A 9,903-nucleotide genomic window follows, 5' to 3' on the forward strand; every position below is an offset into this window, starting at 1 on the left:
AATTAATTCCCAATTTTTCTTAATTATCTTGTGTATTATTTTAGACTTTTAGTGTAATTGCAATGGGTTACACGCACATTATTGCCGGCTCGATGTAATTAAAATTGCTCATATTAAAACATAATAGAATAACAGAATAATTAGAAGATAACAGGTTAGGTAGGGGCTGGGCTGAACGTAATATCAATGATTGTCAAATCAAATGCAAAATACGAGTTGTGTAATCCTCTGGTCAATCCTGTAGCAATCTGCTACACAAAAATGAATAGTTCTGTTGTCTGCTTAATCGATTTGTATTCAAAATTCGTTAGGATCAGGTGTGGTACTGTATCGTTCTACTCGACAATCTTTATGAAGAAGGTGACCAGAACGTGCCAATGAACGAATCGCGAATCATTTTTGACATAGATTAATCAAATGGTTGCGTGTCGCTGTTCCCATTAGATAACGATGGTTATCAAATGGTTGCGTGTCGCTGTTCACATTAGATAACGATGGTTAGCGTAGTGAGCTACGCACACCCGGAAATGAGAAAAGCTGCACTGCCATATTACACATACCGAATCACAAGTCATGAAGATATTTTATGTCGAATAAACACTGTCGCAAAGACTCAGCCGGCTTATCTTTGTCCGAAAACTATTAAATTTGAAATCGATAGCACATAGGAAACTCACTATTAAAAAACCTGAGGGTGATCTTTTGTTAACAAGATTTGTTAACATCTTCCATGCTCTTATTTTCATTCAAATCATGCTCTTATTTTCATTCAAATGCGGACCAAGGTACATGGCAGAACACTGGAGACTACACTGCACGTTCGCATGGAAGAGCGTACTTTTACAATCAAATTGCTTGTATTTTATTACCTTATATATAAAACGAAGGTTAAACGAAGGTTATAGCTTGCAAGTTTCTTTGAAGGTATATTTATCTACTCCCCGTACCAACACAGTCTGCTTCGTTTTTTTAGAACATTAGCATAACATAACAAGTTCACGCCAAGTTGAGATCTCGAGAGAAGCCATCTATTTACAAACTAAATATCTAGAAATTATCTAGCCAGTAAAAAGTAATTATCTAACATACATATGATAACTTTATTTTTAAGGCGTTTTAAGCACGTTGTACATACTGAACTTAGACATTTCAAAATAGCCGCATTGGCGGATCGTGCCAAATTATATTTGGAAGCTTTTAGAGAAGCTCCTTATGGCTGGCATCTCCAACTCCAAAGTGCGTTGATTCCGGATCCGATGCACTTTGCTTTTTGAGTCACTAGGTGTTAGCCTCTCGTTTATCTGGTAAGGACTGAAAAAAGCTAACACGAAATGCGCAGATATATATATATATATATATTATATAGATATATCTATGATATTATGAAGTATCACCATAAAGAAAGGCAGTATACCTTTCGATTGTGCTTTGTAGAGATATTAGCATAGAAACTGTGTGCCTTACGACGTCCTTTTATTACCGAAGCAAAGTGTAAGTCAAAGTTTCCCGGCTTAATGGAACGAAAATACATGATAGTAGTCATGGTAGCATTTTTTTTTTATTATTTGCATAAAAGACCTTTCGTTTCATAAAGATCTATATAATATATAAAATGTCTCATTTAAGTTATATTTTTCAAGCACACAACGTACTATGGCTAAAATCACGCTCACTAAGCGGAATGGTAATTCTAATGAGATGTACCTGCTCAGTAAGCGATGGTATGACAAACTGACTAGGATTAGTGGTAGACTTCCTTATATCAATGGGCTGTCGGAAGATGTCTTCATTTGTACAGTTAATAGGCGTCGATAGAGCCGCTGGCGCTGTTGTAGTCGTGGCCCTACATCATCGTCACTAGCAGTTTTTCGTGCAGACCTTGAAAAAATAATATTAACAAGAGTGATTCAGTGGTCCTACTCCTCGGTAATACTTCCTTAAATCCTTGCAGATATTGTAAATGCAGGTGCATCCGATGTGGGAAGTACCAATACACCAGTTCTTATTGGTGGCGGAGCCCACTTCGGTGACCGATCGTCGGCCTATCGCAGGGCACATATCAAATGCATTTTAACAACAAAGTAGTAAAACAATCAGGTATTATTTCCTATGCGCCTACAACTGAAAGTAAAAAATCGTTTGACTCTGTAGAAAGTTACATAATTACCGGCATTTTTGCTAAAATCAAGTCGAACCATGTTATTATTAGCAAATACTCTTTAATTCACCTCTATTACCTTGGTGTTATTATCCGCTATAGCACTCAACATTTTGCGGGCTTCTTGTATTCTTCGCTGAAGCTTCCGTAGAAACTTTCGAGTCTCACGCAGTTTTGAAATTTCTTCCTATTGGGGTATAAAGAGACCGTTAAGGGTTAGTTATTCAACCGCGGAAATAATTATTATTCACGTCTATTATATGCTCACCTCGTTTTTGTTCTCTCTAGTTTCAAGACAGGCAATGGTTGCGACATAATCTTTACGTCGATTTTCATATAGAGATAAGGCCTTTTCTAACCCGTCCTTTTGGCCTTTTCGACGGATAAGGTACTTCGATTTGACATGATAATCTGAAAGAAAAATTACGTTCTAAATAAATTCAATGGGGCTAAGGAGACACTATCTCCCTTTGTATATAGCAATGTTTGCTTTGAGAAAATTCTGACAACCTGAAATCTGACTATAATTATGCTTTCTCAGAGAGCAATAGAATTTCTTTGTGCCTGGTACTTTTCACAATCTTGCGGCTATGTTTAGGAATTGTGCCAGGGGTATTTCACGCCATTGCTGTATACACGATGCGCAAAATGGATTAGTACTCACAAGTGATCATGAACTGTGGCAGCGTGCAAAAAACCGTACTTCTACTTCTTGCCCTCTTACATTCACTTTTCCGCATATAAATCCAGTGTTGGTTCTTAAACTAATTATCGTGTGAATCTGGTGGAGTGGTTTTTTGTGTACGTTGCTCCGACATAGGAAAAGGGAAAATGACGCGTTTTACTAAGACAGGCTTTTACACGCACGGCTTGGGAATAATACCAAGTTTTGGCTGAAGTGCTGAATAAATCATATGGAAAATAAATACATATATACATATAAAAAATTACCGCTAGTTCCGGTCGAATTTAATTGATGATGAATGGTATATATAAAGTATAGTTCAAATCGTACTATTTTTTGTTGAAACATGAAAAACAATAAAATTAAAGGTCTAGAAACAAACAACCGACGGTACGATGTAAGTTATGTTTGTATACATGAGAAAATATACTTGTTGCTTGAAAGATCACATTTACTTTTCGCATAAAATAAACGTGTAAAACGTCTAAAAAGCAAACAATTTTATAACTACTTCTCGTATAAAATAAACGTAAAAAAGAACGAACAATTTATTATAACTTAAACATGCATGCGGGGTTTATAATTCGCTGGACATCACCTAATGTGATATTACGAAATTGTTGTTTGTCACCAGTAATTATATCGAGCACTCTGCGCAACCTGCTGTTCAGCGAAAGTATGTAGTTACAACCCATTATTTTTGTGCAAACGGGCTTAAGCCTATATGTGTACAGGGCACGCTTAAATCGTACCCGCAATGCACGCTGAAGGCTCATATTTGAAGAATATGATGTTATAATTTTATAGGTAACGAGACAAGTAAACATAGGCATACCACCGTTGACAGGCCTTTTGTCAGGGATAGACGTGTTATCGACCTCGTAAGTAAGTAAATCCTTAATATCCACATTAACTCCATCCGCTACAGTTGTTAGTCGAAGAACAGCCACCTCAACATGTTTGGACTGAAAAAAAGTTTACACATAATTGCCAATTATGCAAATGTGACGTCGCAAAAATCGAATCATAATTCACACATACCGTAGTGATCGCTGGTATTGTCTCCAACGTAGGTTTAGGGGAGACTTGGTGGATTTTGGAAGCTGCAAATACATAATTCGTGTAATTAGTAACAGAATTCTGTACGACCAGGCTATGAACAATAGAAATTATGACTAATCACTCACCGATAGCCATCGTTGAAATTCGTTTTTTAAAATATAATGACTAGCTGGAATGCTCAGAAGGAACCAACATGTAAATAAAGGTGGAAGGTTTGCGTAAATTAGTACGTGAAGCCGAAATATGTCTGAAAAATGCGTACAGTGCTCTTTGGATCTATTTAGGAGCAAGCGAGTTCCCAATAACTTCCGCAGCAATCATAAAAAACCATAAAAATGCTTGAAAGTATTAGCCTGTTACAAACGAATCCGGCAGACTTTGAATTGAATAATTTTTGAACCCCACGCTGCTAAACAAGATTTGACTGGCAAATGCTCCAGTCTTCTAGAAACTTATGAACGGAAGCCTATTGAGATTACTAAAGAAAAAGTAAGTCCAGAAGAAAAAAACGTCTTTTAGTTTTAATAATCAATGCACAGTGCTCAATTTTTTGTTCCTGAAAGACCACACCGCTACGAACATACATCGAAAACATAGAGTAAGGAGCTTTTAAATGAATACGCAGTGCGAATGTTGAAGTACAATTATTTTTTGTTGAAAAACGTTTGCCCTATTCCTTAGCGATAGAATGGAGATTGAAGGTCAGCGAGAGGGTAACCGGATATTAGGACCCAAAAGTCAAAAAGCATTGTCCCAATCGAGGGAGCTTTTCCCGACACTTGAACTTGATATGTAAAGGCTCTGTCGACTAATGCTGTGTATTACAAAATTAGGGCCTAAGTACTAAAGGCGTGACAACTGAGTAAGAAGTTGGTTTCCTGTAAAGTAACTTCATATCAATTAGGATCCAGTGCATGGGGTATTCCACGTCAATAAAGCGGGATCTTACTTCAGATACATGAAAACTTTGCTGGCGTATGCAGTCGCCATAAATAAGGCATGGCTTAACCTCTATCACCAGCCAAAAAGAAACGAGAGGAGCCAATGGCATCAAGAGGAAGTGAGTTCGGTCATAATACTAAGTAGATTTGGACATATGATGGTAGTGTTTACAATGACCATTAGGAACGTCTGCTACTATGAGATAGTCGACACAAACGAAACAACGAATGCGACCCGGTGTCTCAAGTTCCTCAAGAAGCTATTAAAATCCATCAAGCTTCCACCTGTCTTGAAGGCGGTGCCAATGAAAACTAATGTACGTGCGAATTGGCTGGACTGTTGTCACATCGTCATACTTGCTTAATTAGAATTTATGTATAAATTTTTTTGGGTGGCATTATTTCGGCTAAGAACCGCAGCGGATGGAGTTAATATCGATATTAAGCATTTACTTATCGAGGTCGATAACTGGCTTACGCCTAAAGAAAGACTCTGTCATACTTATGCTTGCTTTTCTCGTTGCCTTTTTAATTTTTATTACATTTTTTTACTTTTGAATATTTTCTAAATATGTTTCAGCGTTTCCAGCCGGAACAATCTAGGTATGTCCTGTGCTTATATAACTTTAAACCCGTTTCCACGAAAATAATGAGTTAACTATGTACTCACTTCGAGAATCTTGTCAAGACATGCACCAAATCATTCCGTTGTGGTTCCATAGATTTACAGTATGATCATCGGCGTAAAAATAATGCTACGAATTTCTATGCAGAAAAGGTCGATGTAGGTTAAAATTTTATTACTTGCTGCTGGTTCTCAAAATAGCTTAACTTGTGAGGTAGCTAAACATTCACGGATTTGATTTGCACACGAATCTAAAGAGTTTCAGTTATGTTGGTGGCTACAACAGACTATCTGACTTGTGGCTTGCTGTAGACTTTTTTCCAACATGAAGAAGGCGAAACACTTAGTGTGCTTTTAGAAGACTTCCAGCACTTCATGTGGCAAATTTCATTGGCTGTATCCGCAGCCGCTTTTTTTCTAGAAGTAATAAACTACGGTATGCCGAACATTTTTGCTTTTGGCTTTTCCTTTTTTCGAGTACTTATAACTCGGATTTTGCTAAGCTCTACCAAACGTGGGTGGATAGGCACAGCTTTTTATAAATATTGTAGTAATCCCGCTTCCCTATTACCAAAGGCCTTTTAAGCAGAAACATGGTAAATTAAACGAATATTTTAGGTAGTGCCCTCTGTGTTTTGAGTTTTACGTCTGCTATCACCGTTACGCATTTCATCAAACGGTTGGCTCCAAGCACGAAATGAGGTGCATCTATGCCCGGCTTTGAATCCACACCACGACATGTCTTCAAGATTAGCAGATGAATACATTACACGCTAAGCTATCACAGGGCAGGGACAGAGCTTGTGGCCTATACGCAACCATGGCCGAGGTGGCATTCGATATTTGATTTATCGTTGCACAGATATCCGGGTCGCAAAGCAAGTTTCTTATCCATTTTACTAAACAATCAAGGCCGCGTAAATGAAGAACTGTACTGAATTGAACTTGAAATGAGTGACGTTTATCAAAGTCTAGTATCACGTCCAAATGTCGGCACGATGATATATGTGTTTACCCTTGAAATTATTATCTCATATATTGCCTTATAAATGCTATTCTTAAGAAGATTGCATGCTGCCAAAATAAATAGTTCCTTAGATGTTTATACTTATCCTTGAATCTATTTTGCATACCACGTATACAGAAGTGGTGCGAAACATGCCTGGCATAATCCCTTAACAGATCCGTAAGGCCGTACCAAGTTTCAAGCCCAGGAAAAAGGAATGTATATTGAGGTCTTAAGTCTGATGGCAAACATTGTGATATTCGGAGAGAGTGGTTCTCTTCGGTCTGGTTGATTTTATTTAAAAAATTATTTTTTTTTCACATCTATAGGTTAAATCGAAGTACATTGTTCGTCGAAAAGGTCAAAGGGGAGCATTAGAAAAAGCGTTAACATTAAACAAAACTTGACGAAAAAATTGTAGTGCAATCGTCGTCTTTCTTGAAACCTGAGAAAACAAAAACGAAGTGACCATAGGCGGACTTCAGTTTAATTTACCCTTTTGTTGAAAAACTAACCCATAACAATATATTTTATACCTCAACAGGAAAAAAAGGAAAAAATTTTAAAAAGTTTAAAATTCTTTTATTGAGGTTTGAAGCTTTTACGAAACAGCGGAAAACAGAAGAAGCTCGCACAATGCTCAGGGTTATAGCGGGTGGTAATTTTGGAATAATCGAGGCAGGTTTTCAGAGTAGCGTTACTAAGAGTAGTAGTGATCGACTTGACCTTTGTTACCAAGAATGCTGCCAATTAGAATGTTGACTAAATAATCGTGTTACTTTTTGCAAGGTTAAATGATTAATTTTTTTTTTATTAAAAAGATGTAGATGTTCTTCCAATAAAAAGCAGTACCTCTGGAGTTCATATGACAATCGGTCACTGAAACGGGTTCCATCCGCTGCTATGTCACCGCCAATAAGAACCAGTAGAGCAAATTCAATGGTATTGATATTTTCCCTATTGGATGTACCACTGGCTACAACGGTTTAAGTTAAAAGTGAAGGGTTAGGTTAGATTAAGGATTAGGTTAGGTTAAGAGTTAAGGTAAAGGTTACACAGGTTACTTTTTGTTTCATTTGCACATGCCTGATAGACTTTCAACTTGCGTTCAATCCAGGTCAAATATACATATGCGCAAACCACCTGTTTCATCCCAGTATAATTAGTTTAATTCTCTTTGACTTCGAGTTCCTTAGTTTGTGATTCTGTTGTCTCATGATTTCACGATGAAACAGCCTTTACACACTTGAGAGTTTCGAGCCTTGACGAAGCAGCGTAATGGAGCGTCCAATGGTATATTAGTAGGCTATTTCTTGATTATAAACATAAGTGGATGCAAATACTAAAGCAAGAACTTTTCAATTCTTGCGTATCCTTGTTTAGTGACCAGCTTGCATGATGGGCGGTTTTTTTGGTACTGCTTTTAGACCATATTGACTTGGCCTTCTTTGGTTTTGCTGCGACTACGATAGGTAAATCAGGATCACATTGAGTAATAATAAATTTATTGAAGTTTTTCAACAGTGTTGCCACACTTTCGTACTTGACGTTCTTTTTCATATAGTAATGCCTTTAGTGAACCCTGAATACCTGTCAGTGTGTTAACGAAGGCCATGTTATAATAATATGTAATTATTTCTAGAAAAGGCAGGTAACTAACTCGTCGCATACATGTTCACTAGGGATAAGAATTAGATTTGATTCCTATAATTTTTCTCAAATGGATGATTACCTGATCCTATACTGTGACGAAGGCACTCCATTCCTCTTTACTATTCACTAGAATCCTTACAAAGTCAATCCGTCTCATTTTTTTCTACGTAGTAATCCAAGATTGACATTTTATTCAAATTCATGGTATGGGTCGGTGTGGTCATGCATCAACGGCCAAGATGAACATTGGGACTCCGTAAATGTTTAAAGATGTCAAAAAGTAGACTACTTTTTGGCTTTTCTTTTCGTAGTAAGTGCAAGTCACGTGCAATATTGTTGTTCACGGTTTAAAATATATTTCATAGAGGATTTATCTAATGGGTCTTGGTTTCATTCATTTTTATGTTCTATCTGTTCTGTCAACACTTTTTCTTGGCTATTTATAATCTACACACTAACTGAATAGGTTTTTCAATGGGTCGGTATGGTTTCTGTAGTATGCTTCCGGCACTTCCAGTTCCAGTTGTCCAAATTTTATCAGAACAAATCCAAATTAAGGACTTTAGATGATCTGTAGAGACATCGCTTGAGGTCGATTATCTTTGCTCGTATTCTCATAATACCTTCATAACCTTGCTAAAAATAATTTTTGCAAAATAACAAATATGTTAAAATTTATTTGATTACAAAAACAGAAACCTTTATTTATTATTTTCTAGGGCCGTACGCTTTGCCGCCTTCTTCGCTCACTTTCCGTAAGGTGATCTACCTACAGATAATACAAAAAGCGCCGTAGTCTGGGTAGCAGTAAAACTTCTGCAACGATGGAAGAGCGAAATCTGTGGAACTGGTGTAACTGTAGTGAGGTAATTGCTGCTAATAGATTACCTAAATCAAAGAAAATACAAATAGTACCATCTTCGGATAGCTGCAACGGTATAGTAGGATTGGTGCAGATTTTGAGGGTCATTGCAATGAGTTACACGTATATTATTGCTAGTTCGATGTAATCAAATTTACTCATATTAAAACAAGCTAATAGAATAACTGCAAGAGGATAACAGGTTAGGTAGGGCAGCATAATTGCAATAACATAACTGTTTAAGCTAGGCTGGGTGTAACATCAATGATTGTCAAATCAAAGGCAGAACCCTGTGGTCAATCTCGTACAAATCTGCTACACAAAAGTAAGAAGTTGGTTCTGTTGTTTGCTTAACCGATTTATATTCAAAATTCCCCAGGATCAGGTGTGGCACTGGATCGTCCTACGTTACCGCGACGATCTTTACGAACAAGGTGACCAGAACATGCCAATGAATGAATCGCAAATCATTTTTGACTTAGATTGATCAAATGGTTGCGTGTCGTTGCTCCTATTAGATAACGACGGTTAGCGTAGTGAGCTACACACACCCCGAAACGAGATAAAAGCTGCACTGCAATACCGCACATATCGAATCACCAGTCGTGAAGAAATATTTGATCCTATTCTGCGGCTTAACATACTCACAAAGATTCGGATTATTTTTGTCCGAAAACTAGAAAAATTTAAGATCGATAGCATATAGGAAACTCACTAATAAAAAACATGAGAACGAACTCCTTAGAGGATGAACTTAGAAAGTTTTACATGCTCTTATTTTCATTCAAATGCGGACGAAGGTACATGTGGGAGACCACAGTGTACGTTCGCATGGAATAGCGTCACTTTTACAATCATTTCTATAAATTTTTTTTGTCTATTTATTAATATTCTCTAACTATATGTATATA

General features: G+C 37.1%; 1 protein-coding gene and 1 long non-coding RNA gene across 4 annotated transcripts; one reads left to right on the forward strand and one right to left on the reverse strand.

Moving 5' to 3' along the window:
- Window positions 1-1,076: 1,076 nt before the first annotated feature.
- Window positions 1,077-4,146, reverse strand: LOC111260765 (uncharacterized). Of its 3 annotated transcripts, none has more exons than XM_022833762.2 (7): window positions 4,031-4,142; window positions 3,885-3,946; window positions 3,682-3,808; window positions 2,427-2,569; window positions 2,238-2,345; window positions 1,705-1,878; window positions 1,077-1,321 (listed from the first exon to the last, which is right to left on the reverse strand). In XM_022833762.2, exons 1-6 carry the CDS (start codon window positions 4,038-4,040, stop codon window positions 1,858-1,860), a joined length of 471 nt encoding a protein of 156 aa, XP_022689497.1. In that variant the 5' UTR covers window positions 4,041-4,142; the 3' UTR covers window positions 1,077-1,321; window positions 1,705-1,857. The 3 variants fall into 3 exon arrangements, with proteins under 3 accessions (XP_022689497.1, XP_022689495.1, XP_022689498.1); XM_022833760.2 differs by having other exon boundaries at window positions 3,679-3,808; XM_022833763.2 differs by lacking the exon at window positions 2,238-2,345 and having other exon boundaries at window positions 3,679-3,808; window positions 4,031-4,146.
- A 457-nt stretch (window positions 4,147-4,603) lies between these two features.
- LOC147753458 (uncharacterized) lies at window positions 4,604-9,830 on the forward strand. The gene is made up of 3 exons (XR_015311192.1): window positions 4,604-5,163; window positions 8,850-8,996; window positions 9,372-9,830. It is a non-coding gene; the product is annotated as an uncharacterized LOC147753458 (long non-coding RNA).
- The last annotated feature ends 73 nt before the right edge of the window (window positions 9,831-9,903 follow it).

Source organism: Varroa jacobsoni, unplaced genomic scaffold, assembly GCF_002532875.2.
Source record: "Varroa jacobsoni isolate VJ856 unplaced genomic scaffold, vjacob_1.0 scaffold_473, whole genome shotgun sequence".
Lineage (NCBI taxonomy): Eukaryota > Metazoa > Arthropoda > Arachnida > Mesostigmata > Varroidae > Varroa > Varroa jacobsoni.